This window comes from Lagenorhynchus albirostris, chromosome 4 (genome assembly GCF_949774975.1).
Source record: "Lagenorhynchus albirostris chromosome 4, mLagAlb1.1, whole genome shotgun sequence".
Taxonomy (NCBI): domain Eukaryota; kingdom Metazoa; phylum Chordata; class Mammalia; order Artiodactyla; family Delphinidae; genus Lagenorhynchus; species Lagenorhynchus albirostris.
This window is the reverse complement of record NC_083098.1, coordinates 118,443,133-118,468,533: the sequence shown is the minus strand read 5'-3', so window position 1 is coordinate 118,468,533 and position 25,401 is coordinate 118,443,133. Positions and strand designations below refer to the sequence as shown.

Sequence of the window (25,401 nt, the reverse complement as noted above, 5' to 3'; positions counted from 1 at the left end):
AAATTGTCTTTTCAGTTCAGAAGTCTTGTGACTTTTTTAAAGCACACTTAAAAGCACTCCATTTGTGATTTTCATGAAGGATATGAAAGTGTCCAAAAGTCATCCAAACAGAGGGGCAACTATATACCCTTAGATCCTTAATTTTGTGAAAGAAATTTTGTGGAGCTCACATTTGCCTGAGCTGTAAAACCTTAGCAATAATACTCTGCTCTAGAACCCTCACTTTTAAAAGTCATGAGATTCCACACTTGACTTAGAGCAAAGCAGCAATTTTTCTGAATCGTCCCTGGGCCTTCGCGTCCAAAGTTCCCCTACACTTTGAGACCTGGGGGACAGCGTTTCAAATTGGATATAAGTCTCTTTCGCCAAATCATCTTCCCAGAGGGAGTCTGACTTACACTGAAGTTTGCAAACTTTGTACAACAGGAAAAAAATCAATGGCAAGACAACAACACAGGCAGCACCACTCACCACCATAAAGAAAGACCCTTGAGAATCACCTTCTTCTTCAGCTCTGTCAGTAGAAAAGGTGATACATTGGTCTTTCTGGGGAGGCATTCCTTTTGGACAGACACATGCTATATATTGCCAACCAGGCAACAAGCCACTTATGGTGACTTGGTTCTTGCTGGAGTCTGCATTAAGCAGTAGCAGGTCCTTCTCACCATACTTGGAATACAACACAGTCACTTCCAAATTCTGCGTGGTGTTAATGGTGTTCCACATCAAGATCACGCTTTCTTCGGTTTCGCTGACTACCTGGAGATTTTCTATTGTGGCATTCGTTTCCATCGGCAGGGCTTGATCCAACAATGCCAACTCTTCTCTTCTACTTGCACTAGCTGGGGGAAGCTTACCGCTACCCATCTCCACCTTGACATTTCTTTTCCCATCTGGATGGAGTGACTGACGGCTGGCCATGGTAGTGCTTGTAGATATTCTAGTGCTGGGAGTTGTGGCTGAAGAAACAATGGAGGAGAAGAAAGGAGATAAGGAGGAGGAAGCAGTGGAGGGAGGCGATGAAGTAGAAGTAGGAAGAAAAGTGGAAGAAGCTGGGAAGGAAGAAGAGGAGGAATAAGGCCAGGGAGACAACGATGAACCAGGTAGAGTTGCAGATGTTCTAGATCCCAGCTGGACCTCTTGCTCAGGGTGATTCCCAGTTCTTTTTTCAGAAGTTTCTGATGATACGGTGGTCATGACAACACCAACCACTGTCACAGTAACCACAGCTTCTGACATCCCAGCCAAATTTTTGGCCTTACATTTGTAATCCCCAGCATCCATGTAAGAAACGCCTGTCAAGCTTATTATGGACCATCTGACTCCCTCCCCTGGAGATTCCTGAATTACTGGAAGAAAGAAAAATGCATAATCTGTGAGATAAAAGGAAGAAAAGATTTACACAACATGCCAACTCAAAAGGCAACAATTTCTGGTTCTACACGCATACCTCTCACATAAACCAAGAGGGAAATGGCACGCTGCAAGTCTCTGATTGCAGATGATGGTTCTGTAAATGGTTTATATGGAAGTGTAGGACATTCTGGGTGCCATGAAGTTTCTATGGGAAATAGTATTTTTTTGGGGGGGGAATAGTATTTTAAAAAGACATGGGGCTGAGAATTAAGAAAATTTGACCTCAGTAAACTTTTGTTTACTAAGTAGTATGTGATTCTAGACAAGCCAATTAGTGTCTTTAGGCCTCTGTTTACACATTTTTAAAATAAGGGGATAAGACAAAGTGATTTCAAATATCCCTTACAATTTTAACCCACTGTGATTCTGTAAAATGTTTATCACAAGACCTTACTTAAATATTTCTCAAAATACTTTTTCATTGTAATAAAGTGTTAACTATCTACATAGTCAGAAGGCATAGTGGACCATTTTCTGGCATGGAGGAGTCATAATATCTATTCTTATCTTTCACAGTATATTTAATTGAGATAAACAAGTAAACAATGAGGTTTTTATTTATGGAATAATACATAGGGTTTGCAAAATTGGAATTTTAATTTCCTAAACACTAAAATCTGAACATATTTCCTTTCTGTCTTGATTTCTGAAGCTTTCTGAAGAATAATAATATGCACAGAGTGGTATTTCAGTAGCTCCAAATTTAACTCACTGCCTTAAACTGTGGGCTTAGGCCTTGACTTTTGTTTTTAATTCTATCAGGTTTCATTATTTCAGCCTCAATTTAAATTTAATTTGGAAGAATTTAAAAAATATATCCCTTTACTCATCAGAATATCACTATTGAAACTAAGGCCAAAGCATTGATTTGGTCATAGTAGGATCTAAAAACCTGTGTAATCGATATTTTTAAAAATTACACTTTTTGCCTCATAATAAAGTTCCTATTTAATTTATTATTTGAATAATCATTCGAAAATAAGAAACTTGTTTGAAATTCCCTTAAGGAAATTGTAATTGTTATACGTTTTAAAGTGAGCAGTATCCAAGATGATGGAGGAAAGATAAAGACAAAGGCCTTATCTGCAACCATCCATCCACTGAGTCATGTTGTTTTCCATCTAAGAAAGAAATCAGATTGTCTAATTTCATCTACATAGTTAATCAGACAAACTGAGGAAAATATTAATCAATAAAGTATACTTTTCAAATTTCTTCCATTCAACAATCTTAGCATATTTTATTAGAAATAACCAGCCAATCTCAAATCATACAAAAACATAAGATTAAGTTCAGTCATTTGTAAACTCCTTGTTTCAAAGGCCTGAATTAAGATGATACCTGTATAATTAACTGGCGAGCTGTCTGGTCTGGTCCAGGTGAGCTGCGGGGTAGGGTAGCCAGTGGTATCACACCGCAGCAGAACATTACTGCCCAGAGCAGACGTGATCTGGGTGGCCGAGGTCATCACTGATGGCTTCAGACACTGCTCCAGCTCAGCCCGCTGAAACGAAATCCCTGTGAGGCGTTCCGGTTCACTACAAACCATCAGTGGATCGAGAAGTACTACCACAGGGTCAGCAACTTTTGACAATGCCATTATTTTGGAAATGTGACAGTCACAGAACCATGGGTTGTCCTGCAGGCCTAGACCAGAAGGGAGGAAAAGGTTGAGAAAGGTTTTCCTGATGACTTCTGTTTACATCACAGCCTCGTGGGATGGCATTTCTACACTGTGGCCCTAAAAACATAAGTGCTTTGAAGGATCAGAGTCACCTCTCTGTCAGTTTTGCTCTGCACTCCAGCCACCTAAATCAATATACCTTGTCAGTTCAGATCAGTAATGATTATAGCTAACAGTTATGGAACATTTACTCTGTACTAGGCTCTGTTCTAAGCACTTAACCTGTATTAACTGATTTAATCCCAACAATTCTATGAAAAGAATATTATTTCCCCATTGTAAAGATGAAGAAGCCGAGACACAGAGAAACCAAATAACTTGACCGAAGTCATTTAGCTAAGCAATGTCAGAGTCGAGATTTGAATCCAAGTACCAAAGAATGACATAAATACAGTGATAGATTTCTAGGGTGCCATGAAAGTGTGTGTGTCTATATATATATATATATATATATATATATATATTTTTTTTTTTTTTTTTTTTTTTTTTTGCGGTACTCGGGCCTCTCACTGTTGTGGCCTCTCCCATTGCGGAGCACAGGTTCCGGACGCGCAGGCTCAGCGGCCATGGCTCACGGGCCCAGCCGCTCCGCGGCATGTGGGATCCTCCCGGACCGGGGCACGAACCCATGTCCCCTGCATCAGCAGGCGGACTCTCAACCATTGCACCACCAGGGAAGCCCGAAAGTATTTATATTATTATAAGTATTATTATAGGGTGCTGTGAGGCACCTAACTCAGCCTGCAATATGTCATGATTTTGTGTGATTTTAAGGCATACTGAGGTAGTACAAGTTGTTGTAGCAAAAGTATAGAGTGAGATGCAGGCAATGTTAGGAGACAAGATTGGAAAAACTGGTAGAACATGGCTTGGCATGAGTGTTACATGTGGTGGCCACGGAGGTGCACTGCTCAAATCCCCTTTCAAGAGAGGATCAGCAGCAGGGAATACAGTTAGCTGACAGCCTCCAGTTGCAAATGCCTTCAGGATCTGCCTCAGCTTTCAGAACTGTTAGCCGAAGTGTTGTGTCCTTCAAAGAGGCTATCAGTGAAAGCTTAAAGAAAAGTGAGAAAAATGTTATTGGAAACTAGAGGAAAAGGCACCATTGTTATGGAGTAGCAGAAGGTTTAGCAACACTATCACCTGCGGTTAACGTGGGAAGTAGAAAATGTACTCAATGAAATGAATGTTCTGACTAAGGATATTTCTACACAGTGTTGAAACTGCTGCTTGGTGTCTTCTTGCTGCTCATAGTAAAATGTAAAGGAGAGACAACAGCTAAAGGAAGAACTGTTAAATGTAAAGAACTAAAACTTGCTAAGCTCAATTATAAAACTGTTTCTTACACCCAGCCTCTCCAAAATTCTCAGATTAAGAAAGGGCTTCAGAATAAAAGTCAAATCCATGTGGGTGGTTCTATACAATTAGTTGCTAAGATCTCAGAAGAATCTAAGATGGTGCTTCAGAGCATTCAGTCAGACAAGAATCTCCCTAAGGATCTTAAGGGTGATGTCCCATACCAGCCTTACATAAAAAGCCCAAGGCTGGAAAAGATTCATCTCAAAAAGATTTCTCGTTGTGCAGTGAATTATATATTGATTTGTAAGGAGAAAAGACAGAACAGCAAGTTTAAAAAAATCTAACCCTGGTGGAAGATTTAACTGTCCATTCATAAATTCTAGATTTCTGTTTATGCCTATTTTTATTATAACAGCACTATGTGAGTGGTTCATATTTCTCTGCCAGTATTGGTAAAGTTTGCTGTTTTTATTATCTTCCATATTAGAAACTTCTTTTCTTTCATGGGTGAATTACTTTGACCTTCCTCCTCTTACACTTAGTTCTGTGAATCTATGAGCAGTTCTCTAATACTGACTTAAATTCTACTCAACCTGCCAACAAACATCAAATTCACTCTGTCATATAATAATTAATATGTGTAGGGACTTTCCTCGTGGTGCAGTGGTTAAGACTCTGCCTGCCAATGCAGGGGATACGGGTTTGAGCCCTGGTCTGGGAAGATTCCACATGCCGCAGAGCAACTAAGCCTGTGTGCCACAACTACTGAGCCCATGTGCCGCAACTACTGAAGCCCGCGTACTCTAGGGCCCATGTTCTGCAACAAGAGAAGCCACCGCAATAAGAAGCCCACACACAACAAAGAGTAGCCCCCGCTCGCCACAACTAGAGAAAGCCCGCACACAGCAATGAAGACCCAACACAGCCAAAAAATAAATTAATTAAAAAAAATTTTTAATTGCTTAAAACAAAAATAAATAACATGTGTAGAACGCTTCATACTTTCAAAACACTTTGAGTTGGTATGTCAGATTTTTTCTTTATAAAATAATAACAAAAACAGACTTACAGATATAGAGAACAGACTTGTGGTTGCCAAGGGGTAGGGGAGGTGCGGGGGAACGACTGGGAGTTTGGGATTAGCAGATGTAAACAATTACATATAGGATGGATAAATAAGAAGGTCCTATTGTATAGCACAGGGAACTATATTTAATATCCTGTGATAAACCATATGAAAAAGAATATATATATGTATAACTGAATCACTTTGCTGTACAGCAGAAATTAGACACAACATTGTAAATCAACTATACTTCAATAAAATTAAAAAAAATAAAATAAAATAATAACAACACAAGATGACAGTTATTGGTTGCTTCCTATGTGGCAAATACTGCACTTATCAAGAATTGTAAAGGGTCGACACTTTACCCTACTTTAGGGTGACCAACTCATCCCAGTTTGCCACTGTTTTATGGATATTGGTAGAAGATACAAGACTCCTAGTCAAAGATGAAGAATAATTTCTTAATCACAGATCTGGAAGGAGACATTATCTTTATTATATTGGGTAGTAAGCATATCTACCCTTTGCTCTGGAGGGAGACATATCTCTGCTTTCCAAAGTGGTAGCTCTTGAAAAGGCAGTTCAGAACAAAAGGCAGTCGCAGTGTCTACCTCTGTTCACAAGAGAAACGTGAGAGACCATGGAAAAGAGAGAGACCATGCTAAAGCGTTTGTCTATCTCAATCCTCACAATAGCATGAGGTGGATAATATTAGTATCATCCTCATTTTAAAGATGAGAAAATGCTCAGGGAAGTAAAGGAATCTGCCCAAGGTCACACAACTGGATGCAGTCAGGATATGAATCTTGATATCCTGATCTTAAAGCTCTCATTCTCAACAACTGTGTATATGTTTTATACTGACCTTGGGAAGCTCATATCATTCTTCCAATTTCATACCAGACATTAAGGCACAAAGAAAGTACTGCCTTGACTTTGTAAGTAGCTGAGAGTCCTAAGTCCCATGTGTTTGAGCCTCCTAGTCTAATACTTCTTCCACCATAACTCATCTCTTTGTCACCTAAAAACATCTAGAGCATGGGTGGCAGCTGTGAGTGCTGTCATCTACAAATAACAAGTGTTAAAGTAGTGATGTCTGGAGCATAAATGTCTATAAAGGGAAAGATCAAGAGCTATAAAGTTAACATTTTCATTTATGCTTTGAAACTATTATAAAAATGTGTTAATGGTGAAACAAAATTCTTTAAAAAACAAATCCAATTGGTTATATCTAAAAGTTATGTAAACCAGGAGTAAATATTTTTAAATCCCTCAAAAATAAAATATTTATTCAAGTTATGAAATATCTAAGGTCAAGGGTACAACTTTTAAAGCCTGAATAATAATAGTAATATGAGGGCTGAACACATTCAAGTGTTTTTTCTTCTGGGGACAAAGTACAAGAACTCTCTGAAGTTAAACTATTACTTGTACTGCATTCCTTCAAGGCAAAGCACCAACCACAATCAGCAATTTGCATTAAGTAATTTATTTTATATAACTATTCTTGGATGGGGCAAAAGAACTTTGCTTTGTCCCTTTTCTAAAAGGGTAAAGTTTTTCATGCATCACAGTAGTTGGATGTGCTATTCTTTATGAAAAGTCAGCGATAAATTCTAGTACAAAAGTTATTCTGCAGACTATAAGTTCTTGAAGGCAAAATCCATGCCTCAGTCAGTTTTGTGGAGGCAGTTATGCTTAACAATTCAAAAGGGAAAGTAAAGTCTTTTCAACAAATGGTGCTAGAACTACTGGACATCTGCTTGGGAACAAATAAACCTCAACTTCTACCTCACACTATACTCGAAAACTATTTTGAGCTTACAGTCATAAGTATAAAAGCTAAGAATATAAACGTAAAAACTGAATATAAAAGTTAAAACTATAAAGAAAGAATATCTCTGTGACCTGTAGGTAAGTAAATATTTCTTAGATGGGACACAGAAATCACTAACTATAAAAGTAAAAACTGAAAAATCAGATGTCATCAAAATTTTAAACTTTCTGAAGGGCAGAGTCAAGATGGCGGTGTGGGAAGACACTGAGTTAGTATCTCCCCACAACTAGAGCACCTGCCAGCCGCTGGTGGGGGACCCTGATGTCCAAGGAGACAGGAGGAACCCCCAAGTGCACCGCTGGGGGTTGGGCCAAATCTCCTGTGGTGGGAGGAGTCTGAACCACTGGACCAACAGAGAACCTCAGATCTGAGGAAATATTCACTGAAGTGAGGTCTCATAGAGGTCTTCATCTCAACACCAAGACCCAGCTCTACCCAACAGCCTACAAACTCCAGTGTTGGAAGCCTCAGGCCAAACAACTAGTAAGACAGGAACACAAACACACTCATAAACAAACAAAAAAATGAGATGGCAAAAAAATATGACACAGGTGAAGGAGCAAGGTAAAAACCTACAAGACCAAATAAATGAAGAGGAAATAGACAATATACCTGAAAAAGAATTCAGAGTAATGATAGTAAAGATGATCCAGAATCTCAGAAATAGAATGGAGGCATGGATTGAGAAAATACAAGAAATGTTTAACAAATTTCTAGAGGAACTAAAGAATAAACAAACAGAGATGAACAACACAATAACTGAAATGAAAAATACACTAGGTTGAATCAATAACAGAATAGCTGAGGCAGAAGAATGAATAAGTGAGCTGGAAGACAAAATGGTGGAAATAACTGCCCAGGAGCAGAATAAAGAAAAAAGAATGAAAAGAATTAAAGACATAACTGCCCAGGAGCAGAATAAAGAAAAAAGAATGAAAGAATTAAAGACAATCTCAGAGACCTCTGGGACAACACTAAATGTACCAACATTCGAATTATAGGGGTCCCAGAAGAAGAAGAGAAAAAGAAAGGGTCTGAAAAAATATTTGAATAGATTATAGTGGAAAACTTCCCTAACATGGGAAAGGAAATAGTCACCCAAGTCCAGGAAGCACAGAGAGTCCCATACAGAATAAACCCTAGGAAAAACACACCAAGACACATATTAATCAAACTAACAAAAATTAAATTCAAAGAAAAAATATTAAAAGCAGCAACAGAAAAACAAAAAATAACACACAAAGGAATCCACATAAGGTTATCAGCTGATTTTTCAGCAGAAACTCTGCAGGACAGAAGGGAGTGGCAGGATATACTTAAAGTGATGAAAAAGAAAAACCTACAACCAAGATTACTCTATCCAACAAGGATCTCATTCAGATTCGATGGAGAAATCAAAAACTTTTCAGACAAGCAAAAGCTAAGAGAATTCAGCACCACCAAACCAGCTTTACAACAAATGCTAAAGAAACTTCTCTAGGCGGGAAACACAACAGAAGAGAAAGACCCACAAAAACAAACCCAAAACAATTAAGTAAATGGTAATAGGAACATATATATCAATAAAAACCTTGAATGTAAATGGATTAAATGCCCCCCCCCAAAAGACACAGACAGGCTGAATGGATACAAAAACAAGACCCATATATATGCTGTCTACAAGAGACCCACTTCAGACCTAGGGATACATACAGACTGAAAGTGAGGGGATGGAAAAAGATATTCCATGCAAATGGAAATCAAAAGAAAGCTGGAGTAGCAATACTCGTATCAGATAAAATAGACTTTAAAATAAAGACTGTTACAAGAGATAAGGAGGGATACTACATAATGATCAAAGGATCAATCCAAGAAGAAGATATAACAATTATAAATGTTTATGCATCCAACATAGGAGCACCTCAATACATAAGGCAAATGTTTACAACCATGAAAGGAGAATCAACAGTAACACAATAATAGTAGGGGACTTTAACACCCCACTTACACCAATGGACAGATAATCCAAACAGAAAATAAATAAGGAAACACAAGCTTTAAATGACACAATAGACCAGATAGACTTACTTGACATTTATAGAACATTCCACCCAAAAGTGGCACAATACACTTTCTTCTCAAGTGCACACAGAACATTCTCCAGAATAGATCACATCTCGGGTCACAAATCAAGCCTTGGAAAATTTAAGAAAATTGAAATCAAACCAAGCACCTTTTCTGACCACATGGCTACGAGATTGGAAATCAATTACAGGAAAAAAAAACTGTAAAAAACACAAATACATGGAGGATAACAGTGTACTACTAAACAGCCAAGAGATCACTGAAGAAATAAAAGAAGAAATTTAAAAATCCATAGAAACAAATGACAACGAAAACACGACGACCCAAAACGCAGCAAAAGCATTTGTAAGAGGGAAGTTTATAGCAATTCAATCTCACCTCAAGAAACAAGAAAAGGGCTTCCCTGGTGGTGCAGTGGTTAAGAATCTGCCTGCCAATGCAGGGGACACAGGTTCGACCCCTGGTCCAGGAAGATCCCACATGCCACAAAGCAACTAAGCCTGTGTGCCACAACTACTGAGCCTGCTCTCTAGAGTCCATGAACCACAACTACTGAACCCCATGTGCCACAACTACTGAAGCCCGTGCACCTAGAGCCCATGCTCCACAACAAGAGAAGCTACCGCAATGAGAAGCCCATGCACCGCAAGAAAGAGTAGCCGCCGCTCGCCACAACTAGAGAAAGCCCGTGCACAGCAACGAAGACCCAATGCAGCCACATATAAATAAATTAAATAAATTAGTTGAAAAAAAAAAGAAACAAGAAAAATCTCAAATAAACAATCTAACCCTACACTTAAAACAACTAGAGAAAGAAGAACAAAGAAAACCCAAAGTTAGAAGGACAGAAATCATAAAGATCAGAGCAGAAATAAATGAAATAGAAACAAAGAAAACAATAGCAAAGATCAATAAAACTAAAAGCTGGTTCTTTGAGAAGATAGACAAAATTGATAAACCCTAAGCCAAACTCAACAAGAAAAAAAGGGAGAGGACACAAATCAATACAATTAGAAATGAAAAAGGAGAAATCACAACTGACACTGCAGAAATACAAAGAATTGTAAGAGACTACTACAAACAACTCTATGCCAATAAAATGGACAACCACAAAGAAATGGACAAATTCTTGGAAAGGTACAATTTTCCAAGACTGAGCCAGGAAAAATTAGAAAATATAAACAGACCTATCACAAGTAATGAAATTGAAACTGTAATTAAAAATCTTCCAACAAACAGAAGTCCAGGACCAGATGGCTTCACAGGTGAATTCTATCAAACATTTAGAGAAGAGCTAACACTGATCCTTCTCAAACTCTTCCAAAAAATTGCAGAGGGAGAAACACTCCCAAATTCATTCTACGAAGTCACCATCACCCTGATACCAAAACCAGAAAAAGATATCACAAAAAAAGAAAATTATAGACCAATATCACCAATGAACATAGATGCAAAGATCCTGAACAAAATACTAGCAACGGAATCCAACAGCACATTACAAGGATCATACAGCATGATCAAGAGGGATTTATCCCAGGGTTGCAAGAATTCTTCAATATATGCAAATCAATCAATGTGATACAGCACATTAACAAATTAAGGAATAAAAACCATTATGATCATCTCAATATATGCAGAAAAGGCTTTTGCCAAATTTAACACCAATTTATGATAAAAACGCTCCAGAAAATGGGCATAGAGGGAAACTTCGGCAACAGAATAAAGACCATATATGACAAACCCACAGCAAACATCATTCTCAATGGTGAAAAACTGAAAGCATTTCCACTAAGATCAGGAATAAGACAAGGATGTCCACTTTTGCCACTCTTATTCAACCTAGTTTTTGAAGTCCTAGTCAAGGCAATCAGAGAAGAAAAAGAAATAAAAGGAATACAAATTGGAAAAGAAGTAAAACTATCACTGTTTGCAGATGACATGATGCTATACATAGAAAATCCTAAAGACGCCACCAGAAAACTACTAGAACTAATCAGTGAATTTGGTAAGGTTGCAGGATACAAAATTAATGCACAGAAATCTCTGGCATTCCTATACATCAACAATGAAAAATCAGAAAGAGAAATTAAGGAAACACTCACATTTACCATTGCAACGAAAAGAATAAGATACCTAGGAATAAACCTGCCTAAGGAGGTGAAAGACTTGTACTCAGAAAACTATAAAAAACTGATGAAATAAATCAAAGATGACATAAACAGATGGAGAGATATACCATGTTCTTGGATTGGAAGAATCAATAATGTGAAAATGACTATACTACCCAAAGCAATCTACAGATTCAATGCAATTCCTATCAAACTACCAATGGCATTCTTCACAGAATTAGAGCAAAAAATTTTTACAATTCGTATGGAAACACAAAAGACCCCGAATAGCCAAAGCAATCTTAAGAAAGAAAAACGGAGTTGGAGGAATAAGGTTCCCTGACTTCAAACAATGCCACAAAGCTACAGTAATCAAGACAGTATGATACTGGCACAAAAACAGAAAGATAGATCAATGGAGAAGGATAGAAAGCCCAGAGATAAACCCACACACAAATGGGCACCTAATTTATGACAAAGGAGGCAAGAACATACAATGGAGTAAAGACAGTCTCTTCAATAACTGATGCAGAGAAAACTGGACAGCCACATGTAAAAGACTGAAATTAGAACACTCCCTAACACCATACACAAAAATAAACTCCAAATAGATTAAAGACTTAAATGTAAGACAAGACACTATCAAACTCTTAGAGAAAAACATAGGAAAAACACTCTTTGACGTAAACCACAGCAAGATCTTTTTTGACCCACCTCCTAGAGTAACGGAAATAAAAACAAAAATAAACAAATGGGACTTAACAGCAAAGGAAACCATAAACAAGACAAAAAAGACAACGCTCAGAATGGGAGAAAATATTTGCAAATGAAACAAGAGACAAAGGATTAATCTCCAAAATATACAAACAGCTCATGGAGCTCAATATCAAAAAAACAAACAATCCAGTTAAAAAATGGGCAGAAAATCTACAAACAATAAATGCTGGAGAGGGTATGGAGAAAAGGCAACCCTCTTGAACTGTTGGTGGGAATGTAAATTGATACAGCCACTATGGAGAACAGTATGGAGGGTCCTTAAAAAACTAAAAATAGAACTACCATTCAATCCAGCAATCCCACTACTGGGCATATACCCTGAGAAAACCATAATTCAAAAAAAAGTCATGTACCATAATGTTCATTGCTGCTCTATTTACAATAGCCAGGACATGGAAGCAACCTAAGTGTCCATTGACCGATGAATGGATAACGAAGATGTGGCACATATATACAATGGAATATTACTCAGCCATAAAAAGAAACGAAATTGAGTTATTTGTAGTGAGGTGGATGGACCTAGAGTCTGTCATACAGAGTGAAGTAAGTCAGAAAGAGGAAAAAAAAATACTGTATACTAACACATATATATGGAATCTAAAAAAAAAAAATGGCACTGATGAACCTACTTGCAGGGCAGGAATAAAGATGTAGACATAGAGAATGGACTTGAGGACACAGGGTGAGAGGGGGAAGCTGGGGCGAAGTGAGAGTAGCATCGACATATATACACTACCAAATGTAAAATAGATAGCCAGTGGGAAGCAGCAGCATAGCACAGGGAGATCAGCTCAGTGTTTTGCGATGACCTAGAAGGGTGGGATAGGGAGGATGGGAGGCAGGCTCAGGAGGGAGGGGATACGAGGACGTATGTATGTATATGGCTGATTCACTTTGGTGTACAACAGAAACGAATACAGTATTGTGAAGTAATTATACTCCAAAAAAGATCTATTAAAAAAAAAAAGAAATTTAAACTTTCTTACCAAAGACACCATGAAGAAAATGAATAGACAAGTCCCAGACTTGAGAAAATATTCATAATGCATACAACTGATAAAAGACTCATATTCAATAATAAAAAGACAAACAACATTAAAAAATTATAAAGAAATATACCAATGGACAATAAGCAAATATAAACTGTCAATACCATTACTTATCAGGGAAATGCAAATTAAAATTATAATGTGATTCCACTCCCTGACGTATCTACTCCCAAGAATGATTGAATGAGAAAGACTGACATCAAGCGTTGGTAAGGATATGGGGCAAGCAGACTGTGTTAGTGGGAGTGTAAAACAGTATAACCTCTTTGGAATACTGGTAGTTTCTTTTTTTTTTTTAATATAAATGTCTGTTGTTTATTTTTATTTATTTATTTATTTTTGGCTTCGTTGGGTCTTCGTTGCTGAGCGTGGGCTTTCTCTAGTTGCGGCGAGCTGGGGCTACTCTTCGTTTTGGTGCGCGGGCTTCTCATTGCAGTGGTTTCTCTTGTTGCGGAGCATGGGCTCTAGGCGCACAGGCTTCAGTAGCTGTGGCACGCAGGCTCAGTAATTGTGGCTCACGGGCCCTAGAGCACAGGATCAGTAGTTGTGGCACACAGGCATAGTTGCTCTGCAGCATGTGAGATCTTCCCGGACCAGGAATGAAACCCATGTCCCCTGCATTGGCAGGTGGATTCTTAACGACGGCGCCACCAGGCAAGTCCCTGGCAGTTTCTTAAAACGTTACATATATAGCCATCCTATGACCTAACAACTTCAATCCTAGGAATTTATCCAAGAGAAGTGAGAACATATGCTACAAAAAGCTATGCACAAAAATGTTAATAGCAGCTTAATTCATAATAGCTAAAAACTGGAAACAGCTCATGTGTTCAACAACAGGAGAAAAGATGAACAATTGGTACAATCATACAACTGAATATGACTCAGCAATAAGTAACTACCGATACATGCAACAACATGGATGAATCTCAAAAACATAATGCTGAGTGAAAGAAGCCAGGCACAAGAGTGCCTCTTAACTGATTCCATTTACATGAAATTCCAGGGCAGGCAAAATTAACCTATGGTAATAGAAGTAAAAATAGTAGTTTCCTGGGGTGGGAGGAAATTGACTGAGAAGGGGCACAGAGGAACTTTCCGGGGTGATGAAAATATTCTGTATATCAAGAGTCCCCGGTCTTCCCTGGTGGCGCAGTGGTTGAGAATCTGCCTGCTAATGCAGGAGACACGGGCTCGAGCCCTGGTCTGGGAGGATCCCACATGCCGCAAAGCAACTAGGCCCGTGAGCCACAACTACTAAGCCTGCGCGTCTGGAGCCTGTGCTCCGCAGCAAGAGAGGCTGCGAGAGTGAGAGGCCCGGGCACCGTGATGAAGAGTGGCCCCCGCTTGCCACAACTAGAGAAAGCCCTCGCACAGAAACTAAGACCCAACACAGCAAAAATAAATGAATTAATTAATAAACTCCTACCCCCAACATCTTCTTTAAAAAAAAAAAAAAGAGTCCCCAACCTCCAGGCCACGAACTGATACCAGTCCGCGGCCTGTTAGGAACTGGGCTGCACAGCAGGAGGTAAGCAGTGGGCAAGCGAGCAAAGCTTCATCGGCCGCTCCCCATCGCTCTCCATCGCTCTCATTACCTCCTGAACCATCCCCCACCCCCACCCTACATCCATGGGAAAATTGTCTTCCATGAAACTGGTCCCTGCTGCCAAAAAGACTGGGGACCGCTGCTGTATCTTGATGAGGGTATGCATTTTGTGCAGGTATAGGTTTATCATCATTTACCAAATTATACACTTAAAATCCACTGTATGCAAATGATACTTCAGTTGCTCAATTTAAAAGAAATTTAAGGAATTCTCTGGTGGCCTACTGGTTAGGATTCCAGGCTTTCACTGCTGTGGCCCGGGTTCAACTCCTGGTCAGGGAACTGAGATCCCATAAGCTGCGTGGCATGGCAAAAAAATAAAATTAAATTAAATGTTTAAAAAAATTTTTTTTAATAAAAGAGTGATGTCTCTGGAGATGGACTGTGAAGTTGAAGCTGACTCTGCCTCTTTACCAGCTGGAAAAAGAAGGTTATGACAATTACAGACCCACTTCATGAGGTTGTCCTAAAGGCTGAGATAATGCCAGGCAGTCCTCAGAAGAGTGTCTGGCAAGAAGTAAGCCTTAACTGTGTGAATTTGTTTCCCCCATGCCTAGGAAAGAGCAGGCACACCAACAGAGACTGAGAAGTATTCGTCGAACTAAAACAATGCCATTTTACAGAATTCTGTGGGAATACTCAGGGCCACCACTGCCCTTCTGGCAAACCCGTTTCTGAACAGAAGAGCTCTTTTACGGTGGAGCAAATTTGGGTACCAGTAAAAAGGACCAAAAAAGCATTTTATACTCTCTGCTACTGCAGGTTTTTTCCTCCAAGATAAACAGTGATAGGCCTTGCAGTTTACCTGTGTAAATATGTGCTTATTCTTGAAAAAGAGGCCATGGAAATTTACCTGTATTGCAAATCAATAATCTAGTTTCATAGTTAATTTAAATGTTCATTTACAGGACACTAGTTTACATTTTTACAGATATATTAAAGGACAATTTTATTAGGTTGATATTCTTATTCACACAGAAGACAGGAAGTAATTGAAAAGCCTCTCCCTAAATTATTTTTTATTAAATAAATATATGATTTAAATAGATCAGTGAAATAGGATATATGAGGAACATAACTAGTATTATTACATACCTTGCATTACAAAGGAGTGGGGAAGAGCATGGGTTCTAGAACCAAATGGCATGTATTCAAACCCCAGCTCCATCACTATGTGATAAGTGACTTTGGGCAAGTGTTTTAACTTGTGCCTCATTTCTTCATCTATAAAATGGGGATGAAATGGTATTTACCATGGAGTGAGACTAGAAGAAGTTATATCCATAAACTTTTTGGCCATAAGTAAGCATTCCATCAATATTAGCTATTACTATTTATTATTACAAATAGAATCTGTTAACAGCAATAAACATAGGGCAATAAAAATGAAATGGAAACAGAATGTATCCCATTATAATAGTACAAAGGTAAATTCTACAGGGTACCTGGAAATATACAATTGCTACAGTTAAACACTGAGTTCTAGAAAATCTAGAGCTGGTTCTTATTGCCATATTTTAATGATGAAATTGGAAGACTCAAATATAGTTAAAAATAACAAAAAAGCCAAACTAGAAAAATCTTTCTTTATAAGACACTCACATCTCAGTCACAGCTGCTATGGATTGTTGTTGATCTAAAATCATAGCCTCAGAGACTGTCCACTTTATATTCTTAAGAACTATCACATAAACTCAACATTTTATTACATTCCTATTAGCAAGATGGAATAAATCCTGTCATCTCCATTTTCCAGATGTGAAAATTGAGTTTTCTGTGTGTGATTCACACACATGAACTAGTCTTCTTTTGAGAGGGTAGCACTTCTTTTCCCCTTTTGTTACCTAGTAGTCATGACTTTGCTAAGGTCAGCTGCCACACATGGCTGGACATGTTTCAGAATATCTTCTGTTATTTATTATCATGATTAAAAAAGTAATGCATGATCATTGCACAACACTTTGAAAATACAGAAAAGCAAAAAGATATCAAAGAGAATAGTTAACCAATTACTGTAACTTTTCAGACTTTTTCTTTGCAAATTTTAAAATAGTGATCATGCTTTATATACAATTACATAAATTTAATGTTACACTAAAAGTATTTTCCCTTTAGTTTTTAAAGAACCTGAACCCTTCCTCAACAAAATATTAGCAAACCAAATCCAACAATACATTAAAAGGATCGTACACCATAATCAAGTGGGATTTATTCCAGGGATGCAAGGATGGTTCAACATCCACAAATTAATTAATGATTACATAACATTGTATCCAACAAAATGAAGGATAAAAGTCACATGATCATCTCAAAAGATGCAGAAAAAACTTTTGACAAAATTCAACATCCATTTATGATAAAAACTCTCAACAAAATGGGTACAGAGGGAAGGTACCTCAACATAATAAAATCCATATATGACAAACCGGCAGTCAACATCATACCCAAGGATGAAAAGCTGAAATATTTTCCTCTAAGATTAGGAACAATTCAAGGATGCTCACTCTCACCACTTTTGTTCAACACCATATTGGAAGTCCTAGCCACAGCAATTAGGGAAAAAAAGGAAATAAATAAATAAATAAAAGGCATTCAAATCTAAAAAGGAAGAAGCAAAACTATCACTATTTGCAGATGACATGATACTATATATAGAAAACTCTAAAGAACCACCAAAAAAAGAACAAATAATTCAATAAAGTCACATGACACTAAGTCAATATACAGAAATCTGTGCATTTCTATACACTAATAACAAACTATCAGAAAGAAAAATTAAGAAAACAATCCCACTTACAATTGCATCAAGAAGAATAAAATACCTAGAAATAAACTTAACTGAGAAGGTGAAAGACCTGTACACTGAAAACTGTAAGACACTAAAGAAATAAATTGAGGATGATACAAATAAATAGAAAGATATCCTGTGCTCATGGGTTGGAAGAATTAGTATTATTGAAATGTCTATACTACCCAAAGCAATCTATAGATTCAATGCAATCTAATAAAAATTCCAATGGCATAGCTCACAGAACTACAACAAATAATTCTAAAATTTGTATGGAAACACAGAAGATCCCAAATAGCCAAAACAATCTTGAGAAAGAACAAAGCTGGAGGTATTATGATCCCTGATTTCAAACAATACTACAAAGCTACAGTAATCAAAAGAGTATAGTACTAACACAAAAACAGGCATGAAGATCAATGGAACAGAATTGAGAGCCCAGAAATAAACCCACATACATGTGGACAATTAATTTACAACAAAGGAGTAAAGAACATACAAAGGAGAAAGGACAGTCTTCAATAAATGGAGTTGGGAAGACTGGACAGCCGCATGCAAAAGAATGAAACTACTATCTTACACTGTACACAAAAACTAACTCAAAATGGATTAAAGACTTGAATGTAAGACTTGAAACCATAAAATTCCTAGAAGAAAACATAGGTGGTAACCTCACTGACATTGGTCTAAGTGATGTTTTTGTAGATTTGACTCCAAAGGCAACGGAAACAAAAAGAAAAAGAAACCCACGGAACTTAACTAAAAAGCTTCTGCACAGCAAAAGAAACCATCATCAAAACAAAAAGGCAACCTACTGAATGGGAGAAGATATTTGTAAATCATACATCCGATAAGGGGTTAATCTCCAAAATACATAAAGAAGTCATACAACTCAACAAAAAAAACAAATAAACAACCTGATTAAAAAATGAGCAGAGGATCTGAATAGACATTTTTTCCAAAGAAGACACAGAGATAGCTAACAGGCACATGAAAAGATGTTCAGTATCACTAATTATTAGGGAAATGCAAACCAAATCCACAATGAGATACCACCTCACACCTATGAGAACGGCTATTATCGAAAAGACAAGAAGTAACAAATGTTGGAGAGGATGTGGAGAAAAGGGAACCCTCATACCCTGTTGGTGGGACTATAAATTGGTACAGCCAACATGGAAAACAGTATGAAGATTCCTCAAAAAATTAAGAACAGAACTAGCATATGACCCAGCTATTCCACTTCTGGGTATTTATCCAAAGAATGCAAAAACACTAATTCAAAAAGATATATGCACTCTATGTTCACTGCAGCATTATTTACAATGGCCAAGATATGGAAACAACCCAATGTCCAACAATGGATGAATGGATAAAGAAGATGTGGTATATATACATACAATGGAACACTATTTAGCCATAACAAAGAATGAAATCCTGCCATTTTTGACAACATGGATGGACTTTGATGGTATTATGCTAAGTGAAATAAGCCAGACAGAGAGAAATACTGTATCATTTCATATGTGGAATTAAAAAACAAACAAACAAACAAAATAAAAGAAAAATAAACTCATAGATACTGAGATCATATTAGTGGTTACCAACGGGTGAGGGGAACAGCGGGGGTGGGTTGGCAAAATGGATGAAGGGGGTCGATTGTACAGTAATGGATGGTAACTAGACTTGTGGTGGTAATCACTTCATAGAGTATACAGATGTCGAATTATAATGCTATACACCTGAAACATATAATTTTTTAAAAAGAATCTGAACCCTAAAACATAAAGCTGTTTATCTCCATGGACAATGAAATTTCATAACGCTTTCCCATTTGATCCCTAAGTTCTCATTCAGATTTAACTCACAAGTGAAAAATATTAATGTTCTATAAATTATTTATTTATATTAAATATTAGGAACTAATCATTAGAGAGCTATTAATAGCAATTTAGTAATTTGATTTTATTTTCTATATGTCTCCATTGGGTAATTTTATTAGAACCAAGTATTGCATCCAAAGAAACTTTTAAAAATATGTAGAGAAATAAAATCTCAATGTTTAAGAAAATTTCTAACCATTAGTCTTACTCATAAGGATTAAATTAGTGACTAGAATAAAGTAAATATATACTTTAGTATGGGTTTGCATAGTTCCTATTAGAGTATATATTTTAAGGACTCCACAACTATTGTTAAATTAAACTAATTTTTTTCTCTAACCCATCCTACAATACCTCTTTTATTTTCTAATCAAAAATGTTTGAAGCACTAGATAGATAGTGGGAAAAAGATGAAATAGCTGTGTAAGAAAAATTTCTTTGACCTTTTCTCTATCTGGTTCTTATTATTCATATTTTTAGTTTCATAAGTACTAAAATGCATATACATTTCAACAAAAGTAATGCTAAAGCAATTTAAGTGTTGTCACAGTACTTTCTCTTTTTTTCAGTTAGAAAATTTTTTATGGAAGTATAGTTAAGGTACAGTATTATATAAGTTACAGGTGTACAAATAATGATTCAAAATTTTTAAAGGTTATACTCCACTTATGGTTATTATAAAATACGTAGTACTTTTCTTTTTATCAAAAACATCTCAAATTTATCTTGTATTTTATTTATTCTTTATTTCAGCAAATATTTGGCAAGTGATATTGGTAGGAATTTCTGGGACAATTTCTTAACATCTAGTTGCTTCTCATTCCAAAGTCTTATAAGTCATGTCACTGGCCAAACACTCAGAACTTCTTTCATCCTTCTGACAACTATAACCTCTTCTGCAGCTATGATGGACATAACTTGTGAAATAACAACACAGCCTTATTGGGTGAACAAAACTTTAGCAAATCAAACTGCTTGGTCAAAGCCTCAGGCTTGTGTCTCATACAAAAGTGGAAAAGGCCTCACTGCCCACAGATACCGCTGAGAAGGGTCTCAGTTCATTGATTTCAATTGGGCAACCACATTTACTGGGCATTCACCATGTGCAGAGCACCGTGCAAAGCACTGTGGGAAGACACACAAAAAAGAGAGAAGGGTTTGCTAGAAGGACCTTACATGTTAAAATTCAAGGCAAATACCCATAGAACCTAAAAGAAGTTAGGATCAAAATACACAAAACTAATCACAGCTAAACTAAGAGACCAGACCCATTAGGATACCCATTTAGGGCCAGTAAAATAACTGGTGTCTAGACTAGTTCTTTTTAAATTAAGAATATCTGGAAGATACACTTCCTAACTAATTAAACCAATTAAATCACTGCTGCCTCATAAAGATGCAGATGCCCTTCTCCCACTCCTGCAGAGCCTGATGAAGGGTTGAAAAGAGACCAGAGCAAAAGGTTGGTTGTGGCAGAGTATGGAGCACTGGTGTGCTCATGAGAATCAGTGCAGGTTGGTAGATTTTGTCACTCTTCTCCAGGTTCTCTAAGAGCAGCATTAGTCTCTCAGTTTATGAGGCCAATTCCCTTCCCTCCCCTAACATACACAAACATACACTGCTGCCCTCACTCCACACACATGGATGCATACACGCACACACAAATACATGCGCGCTCGTGCACAGACACAAACAGAGCCATTACACCTTACACAGGGCAGATGGGTAAACTGACCTAGATCAACTGATAAAGTACTATTCCATCAAAAGTGCAAGTATAGAGTAAAACAACAAATTCAATAGACATGAAAATACTGCACAACTGAAGGTATACAGAGCAAATTATCTGGATCTGAGAAGCCCAGAGGCTGTGAGCTTACCAAGAATAATTCTTCTTGCTGAAAGGTCCAGGCTTCTGGATGATGCTGTAAATAAGTGGGACCAGCTGTCCAGGAAATCTGGCGGCAGTGTGGTTAATCTGTTGCTTGATAAATCCAAGTAGGCAAGGTTCTTCAGATACGTGACCGCCTCGTTTGGCACACTGGTTATTCTGTTATTGTGCAAATCCAGGGTCCTCAGACGAGGCATGTCCCTCAGAGATGTCCAAGGGAAAGCAGCCAGAGAATTTCCATCCAAGCGCAACTCATGCAGCTGCTTTAGGTTGTAAAAGCTGCTGGTGTCAAGGCTGGCCACAGAATTATAGGTCAACCAGAGGTACTGGAGCTCCACCAGGTAGTAGAAGGCCTCGGCGGGGATCCTATGGACAACGGTCTTCTCTATGCGAAGCTTCACAGTGTCCACGGGGAAGTTTGTAGGTACCTCGTTCATATCCAGGTCACTACATAGCACAGACCTAGTGTCACAGAGCAATGGAAGAAAACGTGTGTTCTGAGACTCATTTGAAAAAAATAATACTTACTTGAAACAAGCATTGAATTTTTCATTCCCTACTGGTTTGCACAAAATATCTATTCAGCCTGGCTAAACTGTTCATTAATAATTTGCCAATATCATCACCTTCTTCTAGGTTGAACTATATGAAATGGTTATTTTTGTAGGTTAAAAACAATCAAATATCAGCAATTTCATGTGATTCAACCTGAGCTCTTTAGGTGTCAGGCCTGTACAATACACATCACATCTATCCCTGTATTTAATCATCACAACAGCCTAATGAGTTGAATATTGGGTAATAGGTAAAGGCACCAGCTCTAGAGTCAGGCTGATCTTGGTTTGAATCTAAGCTCTATCACCTCCTTTGTGGCCACGGAAAGCCACTTCATCAATCTCTCATTCTCATTCTCTCACTTCACCAATCTCTCATTTTCCCACATGGCGCTGTTACGATGATTAATTGAAATGGATGGAAAATTTTACACCTTCCTGCACATCATAAGCACCTAATGGGTATTTGCTATTATTATCTTCAATCTCATTTTTACAGATACAATAAATGAGGCCCATCAACATTAGGTAACTTCCCAGGATCACAGAGCTAGTGGTTACACAACAACCTTTCAGACCCACAACTGTCCAGCTCCAACGTGCACACTCTTAACCTCTTCAGGAAATGGCCCATTTTAAAAGAATCCCCTACTGAAGTTATAAATTGATCCTTTTCAAGAGGAGCACAAGAGAAAGGAAGAAAAAATGGAAGGAAGGTAGGAAGGGAAAGGAAAGAGCAAGTGTTCATACTAGATGATTAAAATTGAGCCCTATTTTAACAATGTGACCCGTGCATTGCTTTCAGCCTAAGGAATAAACCAGGAACTGCAAGTTTATTTTTTTTTACCACTCACTAATTTAAGTGACCTTGAGCAAGTCACATTGTGGTCTTGTTTAGTGGCACGTGTAAAACAGGCATAGAAACACAAGCCTGTCCCATGTGTGGGTATAAAGTATGAAAAATCAGAAAATTTAGATTCATTTAAACCTGAAAAAAAAGACCTATTTATCTCCCATTATATATTCAGTCCCACTGGATTGCTGAAAATGAACAATAAAAAGTTTTGCAAAGCATCATCTAAATTATAATACATTACACATATAGTAAATAATAATAATAAAACGGCCATTCAGTAAAACACATCACATTAAATCAGTGAATTTTTAAAGCCAGGCTATAATGTAAAGAGAGGGAAGAGGCATAAGCAACGTACTGGTCACATCATCCCTCTTTAACTTTAGGAGAAGAGCCTATAGCATCATTGGAATTCTCTAGGTACACTTCTCACTCTTCATCTCTATTTTCAATCACAAATTTCAGTGCTACTTTATACCAGAATGATCCAGCTTCTCCTCATTAAGTCAGCGTTCCAGTGTGTTGTAATGGAGGAAAGCCTGGATTGGAAGCTAAAAGACCTAGCGTCTTTGTCAGGCAGTCACTGCAGCAACTCAATGCTGTGACCTCGGACAAGCTATTTAGTCTCTATATGATTTAGTTTATTCATTTAAAAATGACAGTGGTCAAACTAGATTATTTCTGGAGTTCTTGTCAGGCATAACATGCTATGATTTTTATAAAATCCATCAATAATGGGGCCACCATGAAGAAGGAAACATTTCTGTGATTGTTTTCTCAAAGTTAGCCTGATCTGAGTCATTAACTGCAGCATACTTTTGCCAAGTAGGTCTTTAAATTGTTACATTCTTCTCACTGTCTTTAACCACCTAGTGACTATCTCAAAGAGATACCAAGAGTTAGTAAATTTTATACAATAACAAGACAAACTACACAAAAATACGCGTTATTATTTATTTGTATAAAGTTGTAAGATATAAATTGAGCGATTCTTTTAACAAATTACTTTAAGAGGCTTACTGTTCACTTCAACCGAGTCACACAAAAAAATCTGATTTTGTTATTAATATCTTCTCCAAAAAAAATCAAGGTTTACTATGTTTAGCCAACAAGAATTCTGTTTTGCATTTAACTTCTATCTAAAAGGATTCATGCATATTGTAAATAAATACTTATTCTCACTCCACAAGTAGATATTAAAGCAACATAGAGGTTAAGTAACTTCTGTAAGGTCCCACAGTGTCTGCAACACAAAGTGTTGATCCATTTCTTTCAAACTCCAATACCTTAAAATGAGAAATTCTGATTATGAACCTCTCTAATTTCACTAATGTGATCGTCCTTCCTACTTCCTAAGGTCTATCCAGTTGCCATGAATAATCCTCAAAATGAAATGGAAAACACTGGAAGCAAATGATCTGGGCATGTCACACACCTTCTGATCGGCCCTGCCCTCTTGTGCTTTCTATAATCAGGCTGAACTGGCCACACACATTTCAGTGGTTTGACCTCCTGCAAGGTTCATTTTGTGAATACAAGTGCAATGAATATTTTATTAACACGGAATGTGTCTGAGAGTCTCAAATAATTTGAGGGGCTTTGAAGGAGTTAAACTGCTCAAAATGAAAACATAAAGGAGCAGGCAACCAGGATTAACACAATTACGTTAAAGCTTATCTAGATTAAATCTTCTCTTCTCTGATTTCTGATCAACAATTTGCTTTCAAAAACAAGGCCATCTGGTTTGAGTCCTTTTCCTCAGAATCATTAGAACACTTAGTAGCAAGGAGAGAAGCATACCTTGATCTCATGCCGTCATTTCTGCCATGATAATCACAGGTGCACTGTGAAGGACACGAACAGCTCACTCTTTCCAAAAAGCCAAGCGCAATGCACAGACTTGCAAAGAGACGCATGGTTCCTTTTAGACGTTATTTGGACAAAAGGTAAAAACCAAATCCTAAGCATTCAGAAACTGGTGTGCCAAGAATACAAACGGCCATTTAGTAACAGCAGATTACACGGGATTAGATGAGATCTGTAGTTACTTAACCTTCAAGTGTATCTTGCAGGGGATCAATCAACCTAGCCTTTGAATCTGGTTTCAGCAAAGTAACACATTCTAAGGGAAATGAACATCAAACACGTCAGAAAATTTTCAATAGTTGTCCATATCTAGATTTACAAGAAAATGCCTGTTAAATCCCTTTCCTATAGAAGTAATTGTTACTACACCTTCAAGATACACATAATGCTCAAAATAATTCAATGTCTTAGCAGATGTTAGAAAACACTGTAGATTACTTGAATGTTATAACATGACAAACTTTACTTTTTGCTTTTTAACAGTATGAATAATACTTAGTTTTATAAAATTTAGCTTTAGAGACAGAAGCACATGACATAAAATTGATTTAGAGTAATCAATATTGCCACATACTGGTTAGCCCCCAAAACAAACTAAACAAATTCCAGTACCTAGAGTTTTTTAGGCAAAATGCTTCAATCCATCACTGT

The 25,401-nt window shown here is 37.4% G+C and overlaps 1 protein-coding gene across 1 annotated transcript; it reads right to left on the bottom strand.

Annotated features, from left to right (window-relative positions):
• Positions 1 to 225: 225 nt before the first annotated feature.
• Positions 226 to 24,800, bottom strand: LRIT3 (leucine rich repeat, Ig-like and transmembrane domains 3). Its single transcript, XM_060147400.1, has 4 exons — positions 24,685 to 24,800; positions 21,464 to 21,936; positions 2,758 to 3,063; positions 226 to 1,349 (listed from the first exon to the last, which is right to left on the bottom strand). Exons 1-4 carry the CDS (start codon positions 24,798 to 24,800, stop codon positions 226 to 228), a joined length of 2,019 nt encoding a protein of 672 aa, XP_060003383.1.
• Between the last annotated feature and the right edge of the window lie 601 nt (positions 24,801 to 25,401).